We start from the raw sequence: 21,421 nt of genomic DNA, 5'->3' as shown, positions 1-21,421 counted from the left end.
GCCTGCTGGCAGCAGCCCAGTACACACACTAACTGTTCCTTCAGCAGTACACTCACCTCTTCTGAGCCAGCTCTCATGTGGGACATGAAAGATGCAGGAGACCACAGCTCTGGCCCCTGCCCAGCTCGGTGCATGTCCTGTGTCCATGGGGGGAGAGAAGCACAAGTGAGAGAGGGATGATGGGGATGAGCAGCACTGTCCATCTGAGACAGACATTTACAGGTACTTTCTTCCATGTGAGGTGTCAGCATTAAGCTCCCAGTCTGTGCAGGACATTTATTCACAGATGTTTGCTGAAAGGGCACCTCTGACCTGTACAGGAAGAAAGATAAGGTCACTATACACTGCAACCTGTTGGTCTTGTCCTTTGAGGTCAGTGCAAAAAAGGGGAGACTCCTGTCATTCCCTTGCATGCAGCTCTCCAATTAGCTGCTCTACTATGCTCACTCTAAGTCACCCTCTTTACTTCTAAAATTAGATTTTCTACCTAGTAAAAGGAGGTCCCAGCAGTTCCTTGCTTTCTAGAGATTCCAGAGGGAAGTCAGGCTTCTGTGGTGGTAACCTGGCTTGTTGAATGGCATTTCTGAAAAGAAAAACAGAACAAAGAATGCCCCAGACTTATGATTATTGTAAACTGGCATCAGCTGGATGCAGCTAAAGAAACAGTCCTGTTTCATCATTCATCCCTGCTCTGAAACATTCTCCTTGCATGCAATCCTGATTCTTAAAGATTAAATGTCAACCTCTATTAATATGAGAATCTAGTTCACCATGTGAGTGGTGGTGCCAACACCAAGAATAGTGGAAGTCACACAACTGAACAGGGCAGAAACTCTTCTTTTGGCAGCATGTACTTGCTTAAAGCAATGTGAAGTTACAATCTTATTTCCCTGTAGGGTTCCTGTCCTGCACTGAGAAGATTCATAGCCAATTCTTCCTTGCAACTGCCCCATGATCAATAGAATTTTTTAAGGAATAGCTTCCCCAGGGAAAAGAAAGGGGCAAGAAGGAACTTCAGCTTCTGTATACCAGGATCTTGATATTTATAATTTCATCAGGTGACTTCAGTGCAAAAAAACAAGAGATCCAGTGACACTGGGTCACTTGAGCAAGATAAGCTCTCCTGACGGCTGAAGTCCCATCAAAGGTATCTTTCAGTGTTTCTCTGTGTAACTGTTCCTATGACAAATGGCCAGTGCTCCACAAATTCAGTTCTGCCTTGAGAAACACAAAGTGGAAGCTCAGCTGAGCTGGTTCTACCTGTCACTGGCAAGTACAGTCACAAATACCTCCCTGTGTGTGGGCTGATGTTTGCATTACACAGCAGCTGTTGTATAACTCTGTACCACCAGAGTCAGAGCTAAGGAAAATGCATGGAACTAAGTCATCAATGAGAAAACGTGCAAACACAAAAATGAGACATGTATAGATAGATTACATATATGCAAAGTTACTTGTATGCCAGAGAAACAGGGGTGGGACTGAACATTTACACTCACAGGCCACGGAGCACTGAGCCCCCCTCAGCAGGGTGAAGTGGTAGATGTCTGCATTTTGAAGGCCATGGCTCTTCCTCTGATGAATGTCCTCTGGTCTCAGGACTAACATCAGGCCTTTTAAATGTCACTTGCTTCTTCAGAGGTGGCAAAAAAGAAAAAAGCTTATTTAATTTCTGGGAGAGAGCCTCTGTTTCCACAGCATGGCACAACAACACACTGACTGGTGAAGAGTTCAGGCTGCCTGACAAAGAATATCAGAGCATTGATGGCTGAGAGCAGGAAGCACCACGGAGAAGGAACCAAGATTTCTGATTCCCTCCAAGCCATACCAGCTCTCTAAACTAAATCAAGAGGTTCACTGTGGTAACATTTGGGTGAGGAGAATTAACTGGGTACTTCTGCACCAAGGCAAGCTGCACATTAGCAAATGGAACAACTGGTATCCTGAAAACCTGGAAAAGAGCTGGGAATGCTGCCCAGAAACAGGAAGAGAGCAGTCAATACAGGCATCCTTTTCACACACAGGGCTGGGTTGATACTCAAAGGCAGAAGTGACACAAGCCCACATATGAAGGAATAAGCAGTGCTAAAGCTAAGACAAGATCAGATGTAGTCTCTAATGCTTCATTCTAGCACAGAATTTAGAGACCTGACCCACATGCAAAGGTTTCAATCAGGAGTATTGTCTGTGGCAGAAATTGGCCAGTTTTAAAATAGTTTCATTAAGAAAGGTTCCCAGTGAGTCTGAAGTTCTCTAGTCTCAGCTGAATGAAATGCTTTGAACCAGAGATAGAAGTGTATGTAGGATCTAAACAACAGCTGGGATGTGGAGCTCCAAGATACATACATGCACAGACACACACACACAGAGCAGAGAGCAGAGCAGCCCAGTTCTGGATATTTATCTGAGCAATCTCTCTTTCACCTCCAGCTGGGGCTGAGTATGGAGCTGTCCCTGCAGCTGTTTGATGCCAGCAGTGTTTCTCCAGGCACAGGTTACACCCTCTCTCAAAGGAGCTGTCTGGTGAACTCCTGTGACTTTTTCAATGCCATCTTTCTTCTCCTGCTGCCCCTTGGCAAATCTGAGCCAAGCATCAAACACCTACAACAGGAACAATGAGAGCTGTGAGTATTACACACACAGGTTCCAGGCCAGGGACTCCCCCTGCAGACAGCAACACACTCCCTTCCACTGGATAGGAATAAGCAGAGCTGCAGCAACAGCAGGACACTGCCACAATGACAAAGGGACAGAAATTTAAGTCAGATGAGGCCAGACAGGGGAAAATGTGCATATTTTTTAATCAGCTAAGAAATTTTAGGGAGTTTTCCAGCATCCCAAAATAACATACAGCATCCCAAAGAAGAAAGGAAACAGACATTCAGGGTGCATTCTGCTGACTGCAGTCAAATCTGCACATCATCAAACTCACTTGCCTGCCCCAGCCCCGCACAGCCCCTTACCTTTCTCTGCACAGAAAGGGACCAGTGCCACAATGCTTGCACTGTCTTCTGCTTTTCCCATTGCTGCTGCAACAGCTATTAGGGAAAAAAATGCACAGCAACCAGGTTAGGAGTTCACATACTCAACACCAGAAATGCCAACCAAAGCACCAAGCAAGGAGGAAGTGATGGCAGAGCCAGAGCAGAAAACCCTCAGCTCACCTAGACTATGGCAAGGTGTCTCTCATGCTAGGTGAACCAAAAAATCCTGAAAATGTTTAAATAATGTTTTCTTGGTCCTTGTGTAAACAGAACATGAAGGAGAAGGCAGAATGACTAGCAAGGAGCTAGGGGTCTACCTAGGGCAAAATTCCTTACCCGAGTTTTCCAGCAAGAGAAGGAAGCAGAGCAAAGTCTGTGAGTCATTAGTTCATCTCCCCTTCTCTGCAGCAGCTGCAAGGCAACCAGAACAGTGAGTCACTTGCAGACAAACCCCATTTATCTGAGCCAAATGCTATTAGAACAGCTAGCAAACAGCCTTTATCACCCTCCCTTTGCTCTGTTGAGGCCACCCTCAATGCCCAAGTGCCCTGCAGTGTAACCCCATGTGCAGACAGCTACAAGCCCAGCAGGGATTTCATTTGCAGTAAACTCAGGTTGTCTTGTTAAGTCTGTTACTTCTATCAGTTTCTTAAGGCAAGACACAGCCATGTTCCTCCCTCCTCAGTACACAAAGCTGTCATGCTCCTTCCCAGCCCAGACTGCCATTCCCTTCACCAGGGAGCACAGTGTGTTCCTCCATACCCATAACTTCCCACAGGCTGGGAAGTTTCCTGATCCTTCTCACCTTTTTCCCAAGGCACTGCTGATGATAATCTTTCCATTTCACCAGGTACTTCTGGAGCAGGTGCTGCTGGTGGTGCTGTGCTGCCCTGTGGTGCTGAGCCCTCAGCACCAGAGACTCCCTCATTAATTCCTTCCAGTGCAGAAACAGGCTCTGTAAACGCACTGTTAGGGGAAGATAAATTAATTCATCTACCAAAGAAAGATTATTAAACTCAGAGTATCAAGTGATCAGCTACTCTTCCCAACTGTTTTAATACTCAACTTGGACAATACTCAGCACTGACAGTAGTCAGTATAGGAAGAACTGTGAAATATTTCATGTAACACAGAGGGAGCTGTGACTTGCAAGTCTTCCCCGCTGACACTGACACTCTTTACAACCTTTAGGAAAGCCCACTGTGCTTCAGAGTCCTCCTGTCAAGAATGTACCATGGTACCATGAAAATGCTCTCAGAGTTTGAGGGTCTTTCAGTAAGAATTACTAGAGAAAGACTGAAGCAGTAATTGATAAGACTACTTGCATTGCCCTCAAAACAGATGTCTGAGGTCCTCAAAATTAGTAATGGAAAACTCTTTTGAGGAAGGAAGTGTTACCATCCATTATATACTACAAAGAACAAACAGAGAAACAAAAGTAACACAAGCAGCATTCAGCAGATCACTGGAGTCCCAATTCATTCTCCATTCTGAGGGGACATCCTTTATAACAACAGACCATCCAGTCACTTCATCTGTACAGATGACACAACACACTGCCCATGGCTCATTCACAGACAATGAGGACTTTTGAGAGCTCAACATCTCCATCAGCTCACCTAAATCCAACTGTTTTCTGGCCTCCACCACAGCTGTCACCTTCAGGTGGCGGTGACACGCTCGTAGCCAGGCAGTGTCTCTCCAGTGCAGCAGCACCTAAGGATGCAATGCAAACAGGAGCTGGGACACAGACTGGCACTGCAATGGAAGGGGACACAATGTACTCCCCCTATCACTGTAACATAACCATTTCCACCTCATTCTTCACATAAGGCTCAGCAGACAGAATTTCCTACAAATTAAATGCAGAAGTGTTTCAGAGGGTCCCCTTGGCATTTTTCAAGGTGTTCTTCTCTTTCATCCATCCCCTCCCTGCCCCACTCACCAATACTACTATGCTGTATCATGCTACTGGCTTTTCCCTCCTTCTAAGGAATGAGAAGAAGGAAGAGAAAAAGCCATGAGCTTACAGAGGCAAGTTTCAGAGACACCTGTAAAAACAAGATGAGACTCCCACTTTGCAGATCTCTCTTAATAGTGGCTCTTAGATTTAAGTTTTTGGTCCTTCTAATTGTATTATCTGACCCCTGCCTGAACCAGCAGCTGTACTGAGACCTGGGCACCTGCTGTACAATCCTACCTTTGACAGGATTGCTCTCCTGTAGTGCTCATCTGCCCGAGTAGTTGCCTCAGATTCATGTATAAGAGCAAGAGCATTTTCTCTCCATGTACACACCACCTCTCTGAAGGCAAAAATACACACAAAAAGTTAAAAACAAACCCATTAAGAATGATTCTCACTTGTTCATTTGGTACTTTCCTACTCACAAGAGAACCAAAACCAGCTGAATCTATAAAGTTAGTCATGCAAATCAGCTTCTGCCCCTTCAGGTCTCTGCTGAAGAGAAGGCAGTGCAAAACAGAACACAGTCTGAAATCAACAGCTTCAGCTGAGCCAATCAGGCTCCGCAAGTGGCTCAAGCTGTATAGCATTAAAATAAGGTAACTAAATAACTACAACCAATGCAATGTGATAACAGCTTTAATCTCTCTCCTCACTGTAGTGCAAGAGAGGCTCTGCATCTTCCAGGCTCCTTTAATACCATAACAGATGTAGTTAATACCATAATGATGCAGCTTGCTGTCTGATGACTCTCACAGGACTAAACAGATTTAAAAAATATTCAAGAAAACAGACAGCAAACAGGAAGAGGTTGATTTCTTTTAGCTAGATGATCTTCATGCAAAGAAACAGCCATGCATGGCAGAGTCCACTCTCAGCACCAAACATTCAGAAAGTTACAGAGGTGGCAGTGAAAGGAAGTAATGAATTTGACTGCAGTGCACTCATTCTCTCATGCTGCCTAGGAAGAGGCTCACCGCAGCAGCAGTCGAGTGTGCTGTTTCTCCTTCTCAGCTACTTGATACAGAATGCACTGTATGTTTTGTTGGTAAATCTGGAAAAAAAATAGTATTGAGAGGTAAATTGAGAGGTACCTCAACTGTTAACACCTGTGAGGAGAGGAAACATCTAGAAACTCTTACTAGCATCTAACTAACTCCAAGTAACTCATAAGTAGCACTGGCAGTAAAATACAGGGAGGGGGAAATACAGCCACTGAAATCAAATGCTGCTTTGCTGTAGCAAGCAGTCACTGCACAATAGTTAATGCTAGCTGTGCTATACCACTCACCAGTGCTACAAGATCACCTTGATTCTTCTGTTCCAAAAAGCAGTGCCAGAGCTCAATAGAGCCCTACATACAAGAGCCTTCATTCTACCTTGCACATGTGGTGTGTATGTGCCTCCAGCGAAGCAGTGTGGGAGCTCTTCAGCTCCCACGGAAACACTACAGCACACACAGACAAGTGCCTCAAAAAGGCTGCTCCATCCTACCTTCCAAGCTGCCAAGGTCTTGCCCAGCAATACATGTTGATAATGCAGGTCTGCTTGCACCGGCTTCCTCCACTTCTCACGCTGATGTCCCACGTACTAGGAGGAGGAAATGGGAAAAAAACCAAAAGATACACACACATGAAGAAGGGAAAACAAGTAATGGCAGAGAGAGGAGGGAAAAGACCCTTCCCATTCTCTGGAGAATCAATCCTTCACCTTGCTGTAACAGCTTTTCACTCAAACTGGTGCTGCACTCTGCTATGTCTCCAAAAGGCCTAGCTGAGGTGCTTTTTTTCCCTGCCCTCTGTAGGAATCCTCTTGAAGACTGATGTAAACCACTCAAGTTAACAGGTCTGCACTGACAGAGCAGCTCCAACTATATTCCCATAGATTTTCAAGACATGCTACAAGGCACATCTGGTACCTCATATCATGGTAAGGAAAAGGGGCCCACATGAAAGTATTCTGTGTTTGTGACATCCTTTAACACAAATACAGGTCATACACAAAGGCCTGGCTGCAAATGTCTAACTTTTGAGAAGGACACATGCAGTACTGGGCAGGGACAACTTCATCACACTAACTCTGATTACATTCCCAGGTACATCTAAACCATATTCCTATTCTCACCATATCTACATACATGAACAAAAAGAATTCTCTCTTCTCCCTACACAGTTCCTGTTCCACCCACACTAAACTGGTTCCATCCACGTGAAAAGGGAGAACAGCTTAGGAATGACTAGTGTTTATTTTAAACAATTTAACTTCTAGCCATATGGGTACAAGCAATTCAAACATAACAGGAAAGCTTCATGCTCTTTCCCATCTGCTAACTCTCTCACCTCTCTCCACTTGTTCCAAGTCTGCTGCAGACACTTTGAGCAGTGAAATCTTAACGCTTCTGTCTCCTTGAGCCTCCTATAAGAAAAATAATTATTTGTCCTGCAATGCAATCCATGTTACTGGACACTTCTAGCACAGACTTGAGTCCACATTTGTTATTTTCAGTAATTCACTTACTGAAAGACAACTTGGTAGACTTCAAAGCACAAAAAAGGAGTGAGCAGTGAGCAGCATTGTGAATTAAATGCTCTCCAAAGCAGGCTGCCAGAGCGCCAATCCAAATCATTCTCTGTTTCAAAATAAATCTTACTCTGTTTCTCTCTCCTGAGTCTTTTGTTTCCACAGACAGAAGGCCTTTAGCAGCAGCTGGTTACTGTAGTGCTCTCCTGCACAAGCCAAGCCCTCCTGCTCCTCCAGACGTGCAGCTGCTCTTCTCCGCCAGCAGGACCAGGAGCAGCGCAAGAGCCGCCTTTGGAAATGGAGCACGGCCTGAATGGAGGGAGGGAAGGTGGCAATGAATGCACAGCACAGGCAGCTACAAACAACAGGAAACACCTCCTTAAAGATGACATGCACAGAACTGTCCAATGTTTGTTTTCTGAGGTTGAACAGCAATGGACACACCACCAAAGCCCCTCTGTGGTGAGGCTATGTAACGTGCTCTGCAGGTACCTGTGTGTGTGTGGGTGGAGGAGCTGCTACCAAAAACCAGCAAGCCAAAGGGAGGAAAAACACAAGCTGATAAACAGCATGTGAAGGACTCCTAAGGACTGATAAGTTCCAGAAACCAGTCCTGTTGAATGTACAAGAACTGATAACTTCCCTCCACCAAGGGTGAGCCATATCTGCACAAAGACACCCACATGTGCTACTGGCAACTTGGAGTTCTGTAAGAGACCACATAAAGGCCACAGGGGCTGCTACATGGGAAGACTCCAGGATTATATACCTACATACATTATATATATATATATATATATATATATATATACACACACACCCCATAAAAAATGAAGGGCCCTGTAAAGAACTTTATGGACACCTACCTAGAAGCAGCTAATTTCTCAATATAACCATGCACTTCTTAATAATACTAAATGGCCAACCCCAGTCATTTATTATTTCAACAAAGTAACTATGAGACTGTGTGAGAGAGAGAAAGCACACACACATTTACAGCATGAGGGAATAAGTGAATGAGCTATGTGAAGGGTAATCCTCTTATAATAACTTGTTTCTATTATTAACAAACTGCTTAACTTAAAAAAGGTGATCAATAAATATGGGTTGTAATGTCTTTATCTCGACTTGATCCCTCACCAGGGAAAAGGGAATTAACACTAACTCCATCTCATGCTAACTCATATTCACAGACAGTGACTAGGAAATCATCCCTTCTATCTCCTAAGCAAGGTACAAGAGTTACATTTACCTTCTTCTCTCCCATTCGATATCCTTGCAGCTTGCAGGTCTTCAGCAGCCATGTGTCAAATACCTGTCTCATCAACACCCTCCTGGCAAGCAAAAAGGGAGAATGTCAGCACACAAGAGACAATTCCTTCAGAAAACATACTGGTCTTCTGAATGTCAGCTGACTAAATGAGCCTCAGAGCTAGGCTTAACCAATCTCCCTCTTACATTCCAGAGAGAAGCAGGAGATGTAAATTGTTCATTACCCACAGAAAATGTCAGAGCAGTTGCCAACATGTCCCCAAAGGTATTACTATACTTAAGAACAGAACCAAAGGCCCACAGATTCCACATTTGTACAAGTCTGCATTAATATTTCTCTGCATACCTGTAACGAGCATGAGCCACTGATGTTAAAGCCTGCTGCTGTTCTTCCTCCTTCTCTTCCAAACGGGACTTCCAACAGTTCCAGTACTTCTGCAGCACCTGAAATAAAATAAGAAAGACACAAAATTCCCAAAAGATATCCAGTGAGGAAAATAATGCAAAGAAATAAATTATTAAAGTCCTAATGAAACTGCATACTGCAATGGTTGTCTCCAGCACTGCTTCATATACCAAACTTTTTAACCTCCTACAAGTTTTTCTGGTAAAAGAAAAAATCCACCATAAACACAGGAAAATGAAAAACTAAACATATCTTAGAGTGGCAGTTGACTCACACAGATTTTCTGTGACTATTAGTATTTAAGAATAAAGCCACTGCTGTAATAAAAAAGTACTTTCCAGGTGACAGTGTAAGTCAATAGGACAGCTCAAAACAAACTGACAAAGTCAAACTCACTGTGACTCGATGCTGACAGGATGACAGATTTGCTCTCATTCGCTGAAGATGAGCATCCAGGACATTCTGCCGAAGACCTTTAAAGCCAAGTTCCTATAGCCACAAGAAATAAACACAACTTTCATTTGTAATCCAAACCAAGTAATTTAGAACTGATCTACAATCCTAGAATCCCTTGAGTGGGGGCAGAAAATGGTAAACAGCATCATGAGAGCATCCTACTTCAAACCACTAATCATCCTGCTCTTATAATCACTACTGTTTTCACTTCATGATGCAAACCAGTTTATTGGTATTCTTTTAATGACCAGTACTGATCCAACCTTGAAAATAGTTCAGTTCCAGAAAGCTGGAGGCTTGCTTGTGCCCACCTTTCACATAGCCTTCAGGGATTTATTTTTTCTTTAAAAAACCCCTAAAACCTAAACAAAACCCCAAAACATCAACTACTTGCACATGCAGCAAGCTATCTTTGGTCTTATGTGAAAAGCAACATGCACACATTACTGCAGAGAAGAAAAAATAATTCTTGTAGCAAACAGCATAACAAAAAAAAATCAAGGGGAAAAGGCAATCTCATGGTGGAATACCAGGGAGCAGGTAACCCAACACCCTCAATTTACTTCACCAGTTTCCCAAATGGATGAATAGCTGCTCTGGAGATCAGTACAGTTTCCCCATTTGGATTCAGCTGGCAGATTCCAGAAAAGCTGAAATTTAGAAACCTGGTGTATCTCCCACTTAACACCCACTCACCACCGTCAGTGTTACAGGGACATCCACAGCCCCCCCACCCAGCACACAACAGTGCTCTTACCAACAGGTGACACTTGTAGTGCTTTTCAGCCAGCTCACACTGCTGAGCCTCTTCCACACACAGCACAACATCTGTCCCTGAGTTAAAGTATGTTTTACACAGAACAACCTTCTCCCACAGAGGGGCACTACATCTCCATCTAAATTTGCTTCAATGTTTGAATGTCCAGCACTGTTACCTGCAGAAGTTTTGACTACAGTAAAACTTTTAGATTTTGCTGGCTTTTTACAATATGTTTCTGATTCACTCTTAAATATCTTCTGCAGTCTCTAATATACTCTTATACAGCTGGTAGCATACTGTAATTACAACAGTTTAATGAATTGTTAGTGTGGCATTACATACACATAATGACAACGTGTTTGTTGTCACTCACACTACTGCACAATGCCCGTGCTTATTCTATTAACTGGATCTTCCCCCTGAGGGAATGCTCCTAACATGGCTTCGCTAGGGACCAAACCCAGGCTGGATACAATGCTTCCAGTGTGCAAAGGCTCTCCATAAGGCAATCCTTGCTGCTTGTTTTTCCAGGTCTCTCCCATGAGCACGCATTCTTCTCCTGCACTCCCATGCCAGCTGCCAATCGGAGAAGCACCTCCGGAGCCTCCTGCGCCGGTGAAACTCCTGGGCCAGCTCTGCAAGACAAACACAAATCACTCATGGCTTGTTCTGTCCCAGGCTCATTTGCATCAGATGAGCTCCTGGCATCTCAGCCACTGGGTCACAAGTGACATGAGCTCTAACACTGAGAAATGGTTACAAGCATTCACATTAACTCTCAGCTAGAGATCACATTCTTCCTATTGATCACAAAGGCAGTTTGAAAGCAGTAACCTGCTGTGCTCACTTAAGACAGGGAAGGTAGGACAATGTGTTACTTGTGCAATATACTCAAACTTGCTTACATTTCAGCATACTCCTACTACTAGTTCCTATACATCCAAGCTAGATTCTTTTCCACTGCAACCAATCCATAGAAATATCTGAACTCATTCCCATTCAAGGCAAGAAACGAAGGAACTGGTGTAATAATCTTCACCATACTATAGGAGTTGTGATTTGACTGATTATCAAGAAAATCCACAGACTGACTGATCAAAGTCTTGAATACATCCATCTCACAGATATCTCAGTCAAAACCCAAGAGACAATATGCAAGTTTGCATCAAGAGAATTGTAGAACATTTTCTTTTAAATCCTGTGGAAAGCAGGTGATCTTCCTGACAGTCCAGCATATGAGCTAAGGCAGGTCTGTCACAGTGTACAGCCCAAGCTGCATCTCACGACCTGGGTGGGCAGAGACATTGCAGTGTCTCCTAGAACAGAAAAAGCCACCATCATGCCCTCAGCAAAGGGGCTGAGCCCTGTTCTGTCCCACCTCACCACTTTCACTCACCATTCTGGCATTTCTTTACTCTGAGGAGGTTCAGGTATCCCAGCCATGCTCCCATGCATCTCCTCAGCTCCCGGTGCTGATGGTGAGTTACTGCCCTGGTGTCCTTCTGCTTTTCATTCTGGGTGTGTAAATACAGCTCTCGCCACTGCAACCAAGCCTGAGGGAACAATTAAGGGGTAAGGGTAGTAAGGGGAAAAAACAGACAAGATTAGGGAAGTAGAACAAAGAGGAGGAGAGGAAGAACACACATGCAATAAGAAATTCCATGTAAGTTCCAAAGGTGAAAGCCATGAGCAATGAGGTTCCCCCTTAAAAAAGGGGAAAAAACCCAGTAAAACCCAAACAAACACCAAAGGAATGTCAGCATAGAAAACAAAGATTTAATCACTATTTTAAATACTCTTAAATACTTTCACACTTTTTCCCATTAAAAAGACCAATATAATACTTTTGCCAACAGGCTTTCTTTCAGATTATTTTCATATAAAAGGGAATCACATCATGAGGTACAATAAGACTTCCTAAGTCACAAGTTTCTTTCCTTAGCAGAATACTGCCCTAAACCAGTATTGTTGCATCTTACAGTGCAGATCAAATTTTCATGTTGCATTTTACAGTGCATTTGCCATGTTGCATCACATAGTGCAGGTCAAATTAAATACCATCCCTTCTTTTTAATGAAATGGACAAAAAGCCACAGTTTCAGTGAAAGAAAAAAAGAAGCCCATGCTGTTTTCACTTCAGCTAAGATCAACCATCTGGACAATACTCTCAGTCACCTGATTTAGTTTTAAGTAGTCCTGCAAGAAGAAGGAAGTTGGACTTGATGCATCTTGAACTCTGACAGGTTTGGTGCTGTAACCAATTCCCTGGGGAGTCTGTTTCAGGGACTGACCACCCTCTCAGGAAGGTCCTTTTCCTAATGTCCAGTCTGAACTTGCCCTGACACAGCTTCATTCCATTTCCCCATGTCCTGATATTCCATCATAAGTACTGCAATTTTCAAAGTAAATAAGTACAAGGCCCAATTTTTATTCATATGCAACATTTTCACATGTGTGCAACTTAAACATTAGAAATAGCAGTAGCTGAAGCTCTTGAGACTTACTCGAAATTGCAGGCTCTGGGCCCAATGCTGCAGAGCCAAAATATTCATTTTATGTCCAGAGCATTTCTGGTAGTGTTGTCTTCTCCACACTGCCCATGAAATGCTGCCAAAACAATGTTACAGACAAGTTCAAACTCAGGTGCCATAATTTGGTGCAAGAAATCACTTTCATCTGACTGGAAAAAGGTATGAACAACAATCCTTTCAAAGAAACACCAAATGGTTTGTGTTGGAAGGGACCTTAAAGATCATCTTGTTCCAATTTCCCGCCATGTGCAGGGACACTTTCCATTTCCCACACTGCTCCAAGTCCCATCCAAACTGACCTTGAATACTTCCAGGGATGGGGCATCAACAACATCTCTGGGTAATCTCCAGATTTCAGCGCCTCACCACCCTCAGAGTAAAGAATTTCTTTCTAATATTCACTCTAAATCTACCCTCTTTCAACTCAAAGCCATTCCCCCCCGTCTTCTCACTGCATGCCCTTGCAAAAGTCACTCTCCAGCCTTCCTGTAGGCTCCATTAAGCATTGGCAAGCTGCTGTATAACATCTCTTAAATTCACAGTCTATGGCTGTGCCAGAAGAACTCACAAATCCCAGAAAGCAAAAGAATTCTTAAAGAAAAATCAAACACCAAACAAAGTCAAGGTGTGACTTTTTACCTTTTAGGAAAAGATAACATAACACAGATAAAAGCCAAGGCCTTATGGTCAGTGCCTCTCTGCCTGTTTGTATTGCATCCTTACCGCAAACAGCTCCTTCTCCTGAATGCCAGTGCCACAGACTGCATCCCATGTTTTGTCCTTTGAACATCAACATAAACCAGCCAGTGCTGCCAGGTCCTGAGCAGAGTCTGCCTCTTTGCTGTGCATGACAAAAAACGGCAGCATCTTAAATTCTGTAATCTGGCAAATCTCAAGCACCTCATCACAGCTCGCCCCCGACTCTGTGTCCTCAACCTGCAGGGACACCTTGTGGAAAAGGCTGAAATGACAGCGACCCTCCCTCTGGTTGAGGGTGTCCCAGTGAGAAGTCTCAGAATCGCTGACAGCACTGTCCAGCCACTTGTGCAGAGCAGCATGAATTATCCAACAATGGCCGATAACCGCTTTGCCTTCAGTGCTTACAGGGGAAATAACTGTAGAACAATAGTCAGCATAACGACTCTACTGGGTAAGAATTAGAGGATTCTCTTTGGTTTGTTAAAAAAAAAAAGTGTATCAGGTTCATCAGTTGCTTTTCAAGAGTTATTCTCTCCTACAAGCAGAGAAATGAACCAGAAACAAGTCAACTTTATTTAGCACGCTGGTCATGCAGCTAAAAACAGAAGTGGTGTCACAAATTCCAGTTTGCCACTTAGTGCAGCACACTGCATATTCTCCTCACAGCAGGTTGGCTTGTCAGAACTGACACTACTAAAGCAACATTATTAGAAAAAACTCTCATTAATTCTATGCCACTTCACACGCACACACAAAAGAACCCCAGACTTTTCTTTTTTAGGATTTCCTTGTGAATCAAGCATTAACCTACCTTGATACAGGTCACCTTTTGCTATTTTTGACCAAGTAACACACAGATTCTGCTGTAAATACTCTGGCCCCACTCAGTAAGAAAGAAGTCTGGATAGCCTGCCAGTTTGTGTCCCAGGTGCCAGTCTCTAGGACATTCTGAGGCTATGTTCATGTGCAAAGAGAGCAGTTAACTTATTCTGCAAATCAGCACAGAACAAAACTTCAGTATCATCTTTAAACGAGGGTCAACCTCCCTTCAGCAAAACATATTCCCTGAACCCAAGGAAGTTGCTACCAGTACAGACAGCTCCAAGTCAAATCCCTTGCAGAGCAAAGAACCTACACAGTAAGACTAAGGGCACTTTAAAAGTATGGGCTTCTTTCAATTGCTAGACACAAGCTGGAAGGAAGAGTCAACAGATATAAAATAAGTGCTGTTAAAAGCACAGGGAATTACTATCTAATATCTACAGCAAAAGTTGATAGAGAATTCCAGTAAAACATTCGCTCAAAAAACTTCTACCTGAAAACATATTGTGATTAAGTTAAAATAAAACAAACAACCCAACCAAACAAAAAACCAAAAAAATCAAGCCACCAGCTCCAAAACCACCAGTGCAACCCAGAGCAGATGGAGAGGCTCTTAAGTTTATTCACTGGCATCCCTAAATAACTATATAGCTACACCCCTATAACAGAACCCCCTGCCATCTGCTCCTGCAAGCACTGCACTGCCATGGGGTCAGGGAGCTCAGGGTGCAAACAGGCACAGGGGACAGAGATTCTGGTAAAAAATTCCCTGTGGATATTCCCATCTCAGTATGTCCCCAGATACTGGTAATTACCATTACTTCACTTACCATGAGACTCTGCAACATAATACTTGTTCCTCTTTCCTTGCTGTTGGCATATATAGGTTCTCCAAGCCTTGAATATCAAATTAAGGAGTAAATGCCTGAAAAATGAAAGTGCCATTTAGTGAAATATTAAAATAAGCACTGAAAACATTGCTCTTAGCCTAGATGCACCATGGATGGAACTTGCTCACTGGTACTAAAAACTCCTTCAGAAAATGTCTCATACACACACACCCCAAAGGGAAGTCATTTCACTAACCTGTAATGGTTGTGTGCCCTGAGGCTGAGCTTCTTTTCTCTGCAAACTGTCCACTGCTCCTTCCACTCTGCAAAAGTTTTCTGAAGAATCTTCTGATCATACAAACATCTAAACAGTTGAAAGATTTGGACAGAAGAAACGTCATACAGGTTTCCAGAGTGACCACAAATCAGTTTTAATGAATATTACACCACCTCTTCTCCAGGCTTGCCTGATTAGCCTAACAACATCTAACTGCATTTAAAACCATTTCCCTACTGCAACACTTTATTTGAAGACTCCATGAAGCACTGCAAGAATCAATCACTCTACTGACTGTAGACACTTCACATGAAGACAAGGAATAAAAGACAGATGGTGTTAACTGGTCAAACATCAGAGTATCAGTTGACTTGAGACCTATTCACATTTTTCACCCTCAGTTCTGTATTTTACTCTAACAACCAGAACAGTAGATAACAATACATTTATTTTCCTTTCTGATCTTGTGCTTTGCTATTTTTACACAAAATATTTTATATATATAAATAAATACAAAAGCTACAACAGATTTTATAATGCTCTGATGTTTTTATCATGTAATAACAGCAGAATTAGGCCCAGAATACCTAGAGGTCTCTCAGTGAAACATATCAATCCTCTCACAAGCTGCAATTCACAGCCACCTACCCCAAGCCAAGCTGCTAAGTCATTCCAAGCACTCATGCAGAAAAGGAAAAAAGAAAAAAGAAATGAACTATATGTTATTTTTTTTGCACTTGGTGTATTAACAGTATTGCACATGCATTAACAGGTGTTACAGCTATGGAGAACTGAGTACTTTTAAATCTAGAAAGGCAATTCATTATTGCTTGTGCTCCTTGCTGGTCTTTATAAAATCTATTTCCCTTAAAAAATAAATTCATCATTGTGCTGAATTGATCAACAGCCAAAGTAGTGCCAACTCAGTACATGGGACAGGAGGAATGGTGAGGTGCACAGGACAACTTCCATTCACCAACAAAGGTAGAAAAGGAATATATTTGATACAGAAAAATGAAACTGAATGACTGAGGACCTGATCTTATCCCAAATGCAAGTCGTCCCACTGGCAACTGCTTCAGTTCCCAAGGGTGTGGTCAAGCAAGAATGAACATGCAAATTAATGCAAAACAAGAAATGAATATCAAAGCATGAGGTTTCAGTAGCTCACAGAACACTGACAGCAGAAAGGAATTATCTGCCACAGGTATTTCCAAGTCAGACAGATACCAAACATACACAGATATACATTAAGAACAACAGTGCAAACAATAATAATTAATGATCCATGTGGGTCCTTTCCAACTCAGAACAGTCTGTGAAATCTCTGTCATCATAACTTTGGGAAACAGTTAAATTTAAAGCAGGTATCCCAATCACATCTCATCATTTATATGCACATACTGGTCAACTTTATCAAAACACAATTCCTATGAATTTGGTTAACAGAAGCTTACCCATGATTATTAAAAACAAACAAAAAAAGCAAGAGCAAGAAAGGTACCCAAAGAAAATCTTCAAGTGATCTCAAAATACATCCAAATATTTTCTTGGCAGGCAGTACTCTCTTAGCCCAGTGGTTTACCACTAAGTCATTAAAAAAACCCCAAAAACTCCAAAACCAAAACAAACAAAAACACAAAACAAAACCTAAACAAACAACAAACAAAAAAACCTTCATCTTTGAGTTCTGTAATTTTATGTACCTGGCTTTGGAAGGGAGAACTTGTCCAAATGTTATTTTTGCCCACAGATAGAAAAACTTCCTTGCTAGGTATCTGGAATACAAGGAAAGATTAGTTGCTTTGTACTCCTCCTCTGCAAATTCCCAGGCAGTAGTGAAAATAGGAATTTTTATTACAGTTTCAGTAATAAAATTAAGGGTCTAGTTTTCAGAGATCAAGGCCTATATGAAATATTTAGACCCTGAAATTAGTACCTGTAATACAACAATTCATAAAGCTTTAAAAGGCCCAAGCATCACTGCAAAACTTGAATTGGGATGTACTTTTTAGGAATGCTGGGTAGCAAAAATGCCCTCCAAGCAGCCCTCCTCCACCCAGTGGTACAGCTGAGCAGGGTGCCCTGGCTGGCTGGGAGCCCTTTCTGAGGTTTCAATGTGGTAGCATCACTGTTCCCCCAAGCCACCCAGCTGAGTCCAGAATACCTGAGCCAATCTAATGTCTGGCCCTTCCTGAAGCCAGCAAATCTTCCTTCTTCCCACCTCCCCTCAGCACTTCCACATCTCCACAAGTTTCTCCCAACAGCAGCTCAGCTCACCAATGTGTTACTGTGATGCTATCACCCTTCCCCTCTTTTTTTCCCAATGGATTTCAGAGTTAGCTGGCACAGGGAGGGCCCCAGGAAGCACCAAGGTAGTTACCTTCACAAGGTAATTAGTTAAAGCACACAGCCAGGAAGGGGGGCCCTCACTCCTCCAGTAGGTCTGAGCTGCTCAACAAATGATGGGCTTTTAATCTCTACACAATTACATCCCACCTTTGTCAAGGTTCTTTTAACAAACAAAAGAAGCAAACAAAAAACTCTAGAAGAGAGCAAGAAGAAAACATTACACCTGGCAGTGTATCAAAGAACATTATTAAATAGCCATTTCTAAATTTGCCTTTGAAAGTAAAAAATACATGAAATCTGACTATCAATCCTTATCCTCAAGTTACCACAAGGCAAACTCAGAACTGTCTGCCATGGCCACGAACTAAAACTTCTGCTGCAACCTGCACTGCTACCACTAAACCCAGACACTTTCAGGACTGATCCCCTGCTCCAGTTAGTGAAAAATATGTTTTGTACTTATCACCTGCTTTGGAATTTTTTTAACATTCTCCTTTGACTCTGGGTATACCCATCTTGACCAGGCTTGTCATGACCTCTGTCCTGAAATTCATGTGTTGCAGGCTGGGGAGCAACAGATTGTCCAGCTGCATGAACTTGATGCTCAGGTGGTTGCTGGATTTCATCCATCATCAGGGATTTTGAACTTAAAAGGAAAGAAGAACTATTTTGTGGAAAACTGTATTACCTGCAAAGAAGTGGCATTATTGCAATAGCTTGGTCTGTAACAAAGGTGTCTAATCAAACACAGAACACAACAGCTACAAATGCTAAAACATTTATTGTTTATCAGGTGATTTTCAGTATCTTGAATTTTGAACTTTCCCCAACACAACCAGGAAGATACATTTCAGTGCAATCATGTCACAGACAACTCCTTTCTCCTCTAAAGTTGAAATGAGAAATCACTGAAATGCATTTGTATGTGCACACAGGGTGTGGTTTTCTGCCTTTTAGTCTCAAACATATCAAGGTATTCTGCCTCTGCCTATTGCTGATAAATTCTCTTGGGCACTGGTGAACTGAACTGAGATTTCCATTTTAACATAAACTGCTCTTTTCAAGCTCTTTCCTAGTTTTGTTCATATTTTAACGGTGTTTCTCCTTAAAAAAAAAAACAACTGAAAATCTCTTCCTGTTTTTACATATTAATCATTAAAAAACAAAATGAGACCTATTTTTCTATCACAGAGTTTACTTTCATGTGTAGTTCTAATCTGAAAAATAACAAGTGTGTTTTTATGAATTCTAAATATTTTTTCTTTGTAATTTTCTGAAAACAAGGAAAAAAAAAACAAACCTATGCAGATAAAACTTGCTGCACCGGTTCCATTGAAGCTTCTTTCCCAAAACAAATGCTGCCACCACCCCGAAAATTTGCACATTAGAAACACAAACACGTTCTTGAGTTCCAGAAGAGGCAACAGCAGAGGATAATCTGAAATCTCAACCTAATGATCTCCTGAACTGAGCTAGGGAAAACATGGCTGCAGCCAGAAAAAAATGTTGTTTTCACAAAGTGACTGAACAATGCAAGTTTCAAAAGTTCAGCTGAATAACCACTACTAACAACAAATCACTGGAAGGAAATACAGTATTTTTGGCTTGTTCCAGCAGGCTGCAAAGAGTTAAAAATAAAAGTTAATGGAAGAAAACAAGACCTGTATTTTGTGTGAGAAATTCTTGTTCTATAAAATATTATCTGAATGTCTTCTGAAAGAGGTAGGCCCTGTCCAGTAGACAAAAAAATTCCATTCACATCAAGATGCGCAGTTAAGGCAACTCTATGCACGTTTGAAGAGGAGTTTCAGGCACTTTAAAATTGATGCAAAACAGTTTTCAGCACAAGTTCTTGTACACACCTATTAGGCCCAACTCCCTTTGAAACTATTCCATCTGCCCTAAAGATAAACCTGGTCTGACCACATGCAATGACAACATTGGAACTGAAAAATCAAACTTGGGTGAAACATGCAGAAGTTTTGTATGAAAGTCTAAGGTGTGAGAGTACCTAATAATTTTCCAACACATGTACTTTGAAACAGATTATTTCTCTATTTGGAACACTATTATGTGCTGCATATATTTAATGACGACAACCTATGTCCCCCAAAATTTATGGCAAGTGATCATGAAAAATAAGAGTCAAAGAAGGATCACTTCTCCCTTTTAAAGTTAGAAAATGAAAGCATGGGAAGAATAAGAGAACTAACATGGAGTAAATCTGTGCTTGGGCCAACAACTGTGTCCAAGTACGTTATGTTCCAGTCTAATAGCTCAAGCTCAAGAACATCAGTTTCATAAGGAAATGTAAAGATAATGTAAACCTACATAAAGTTGTGTTTCATGATCTCATTGGGAGTTAGGTGTTTTTTGGTTTTTTACTTTGCTTTTAAGAGGAACATTTTCTGGCTATCAAAGTTCCATAGAGACTAATAAGCCCTTCTGTGAAAGGGGCTCAATTCAACTTCTTCTGTCCCATGGGAATCTTAAGATGTCATAAATATAAAACAAATTACAGCTGAAGTCTTTAACATAGTAGCTTCCTATTACTGCTTACCTCCCCCTGAATTCGTCCATTTCACTGTAGCTCCAAGCCTGCAGCACAAATGCACTTTCTGCTCTGCAGTGTTGTTTATTGTGGACAAAGCATGAATTGGTGCCTGTTACTTGTGATGAATCCAGCACATGGATCTATGCTAAATGCAGTCGGTATCATAAAAATGACATGATTTCCACTCAGACTTATGCTGCACTCAAACAGCATAATGCAATTCCAGATGTTTAACATGAAAAGCATCTGTGTGTCTCAGCAATACTGTGCTGGCTTAATCTAATGGTAATAAAGTTGTAACCATTTGAATCCTAAAACGGCAATTCTGCCCACTTGAACAAAAGTGTGCTAGCAAGGTGCTGTAAAAAGTAAACTACTCCAAGTTATGTGCCCCCTACTTAAAAAAAAACTAATAACCAAGGGTGACACCATCAGCAGCTGACTCCTTTTCATGCCTTGGTTTGTTGTTGTGGTTTTGGGTTTTTTTAATACTATGTTCCTCTACTTCTCCTTCACTTAAAAATGAAGAAAACAATTAATTCCACCTAGCTCCAGCAGGAACTTCTTTATGCAAGGAACCCTGTGACTTCCAGGGAAGAGTCTGACTCTGGGAAAGCACCTGGAATTATGGCCAGGCATCTCTTTTAAAGTGTTACATCTAAAGTGGATTCTTCTATAAGCCATTGGTTAGGGTGTGAGAGGGAAAAATCCTCCTCAAAAAAAAACAAAACAAACAAAACAAACAAACAAAAAAACCCCACCAAACCCAATCAAAGAAACAAAATCCAACGCCCCCCCCCAAAAAAAAAAACCAACCAACCCACAAACCCAACACCAAAGGCACACAAAACCAGCTTAAAAACAAAACAAAACCCTGCAAGATTTTTCTGGAGTTTTACTGCACGAGATTCCCCTCAGCAGGTAACTGTACCCTGAACGCTTTTTGTGCTGACGGACAAACACTGGAGATCCACACGGCGCCGCTCCACAGCCCC

The 21,421-nt window shown here is 42.1% G+C and overlaps 1 protein-coding gene across 2 annotated transcripts in view; it reads right to left on the bottom strand.

Moving 5' to 3' along the window:
• Nucleotides 1-20,463, bottom strand: part of SFI1 (SFI1 centrin binding protein) — a 29,355-nt gene extending 8,892 nt beyond the window's left edge. For both annotated transcript variants that reach the window (XR_004081764.1, XM_031057383.1), the window contains exons 1-26: nucleotides 20,433-20,463; nucleotides 18,339-18,518; nucleotides 17,227-17,298; nucleotides 15,500-15,607; nucleotides 15,244-15,338; nucleotides 13,616-13,733; nucleotides 12,866-12,968; nucleotides 11,758-11,914; nucleotides 10,835-10,996; nucleotides 10,359-10,429; nucleotides 9,542-9,634; nucleotides 9,086-9,183; nucleotides 8,720-8,801; nucleotides 7,598-7,776; nucleotides 7,287-7,362; nucleotides 6,442-6,537; nucleotides 5,925-6,001; nucleotides 5,185-5,287; nucleotides 4,604-4,700; nucleotides 3,790-3,950; nucleotides 3,321-3,395; nucleotides 2,964-3,038; nucleotides 2,425-2,601; nucleotides 1,500-1,633; nucleotides 488-583; nucleotides 57-312 (exon numbers count right to left, since the gene is read on the bottom strand). Coding sequence is in view for 1 of the 2 variants with exons in the window: in XM_031057383.1 (XP_030913243.1) it covers nucleotides 57-312; nucleotides 488-583; nucleotides 1,500-1,633; nucleotides 2,425-2,601; nucleotides 2,964-3,038; nucleotides 3,321-3,395; nucleotides 3,790-3,950; nucleotides 4,604-4,700; nucleotides 5,185-5,287; nucleotides 5,925-6,001; nucleotides 6,442-6,537; nucleotides 7,287-7,362; nucleotides 7,598-7,776; nucleotides 8,720-8,801; nucleotides 9,086-9,183; nucleotides 9,542-9,634; nucleotides 10,359-10,429; nucleotides 10,835-10,996; nucleotides 11,758-11,914; nucleotides 12,866-12,968; nucleotides 13,616-13,733; nucleotides 15,244-15,338; nucleotides 15,500-15,607; nucleotides 17,227-17,298; nucleotides 18,339-18,518; nucleotides 20,433-20,452 (2,961 nt within the window). In the remaining variant the exon portion in view is untranslated. The remainder of the gene's footprint in view (nucleotides 1-56; nucleotides 313-487; nucleotides 584-1,499; nucleotides 1,634-2,424; nucleotides 2,602-2,963; nucleotides 3,039-3,320; nucleotides 3,396-3,789; nucleotides 3,951-4,603; nucleotides 4,701-5,184; nucleotides 5,288-5,924; nucleotides 6,002-6,441; nucleotides 6,538-7,286; nucleotides 7,363-7,597; nucleotides 7,777-8,719; nucleotides 8,802-9,085; nucleotides 9,184-9,541; nucleotides 9,635-10,358; nucleotides 10,430-10,834; nucleotides 10,997-11,757; nucleotides 11,915-12,865; nucleotides 12,969-13,615; nucleotides 13,734-15,243; nucleotides 15,339-15,499; nucleotides 15,608-17,226; nucleotides 17,299-18,338; nucleotides 18,519-20,432) is intronic.
• Nucleotides 20,464-21,421: the final 958 nt, after the last annotated feature.

The sequence above is a fragment of the Geospiza fortis genome, unplaced genomic scaffold (genome assembly GCF_000277835.1).
Source record: "Geospiza fortis unplaced genomic scaffold, GeoFor_1.0 scaffold408, whole genome shotgun sequence".
Lineage (NCBI taxonomy): Eukaryota > Metazoa > Chordata > Aves > Passeriformes > Thraupidae > Geospiza > Geospiza fortis.
This window is presented reverse-complemented; position numbering and strand designations above follow the sequence as displayed.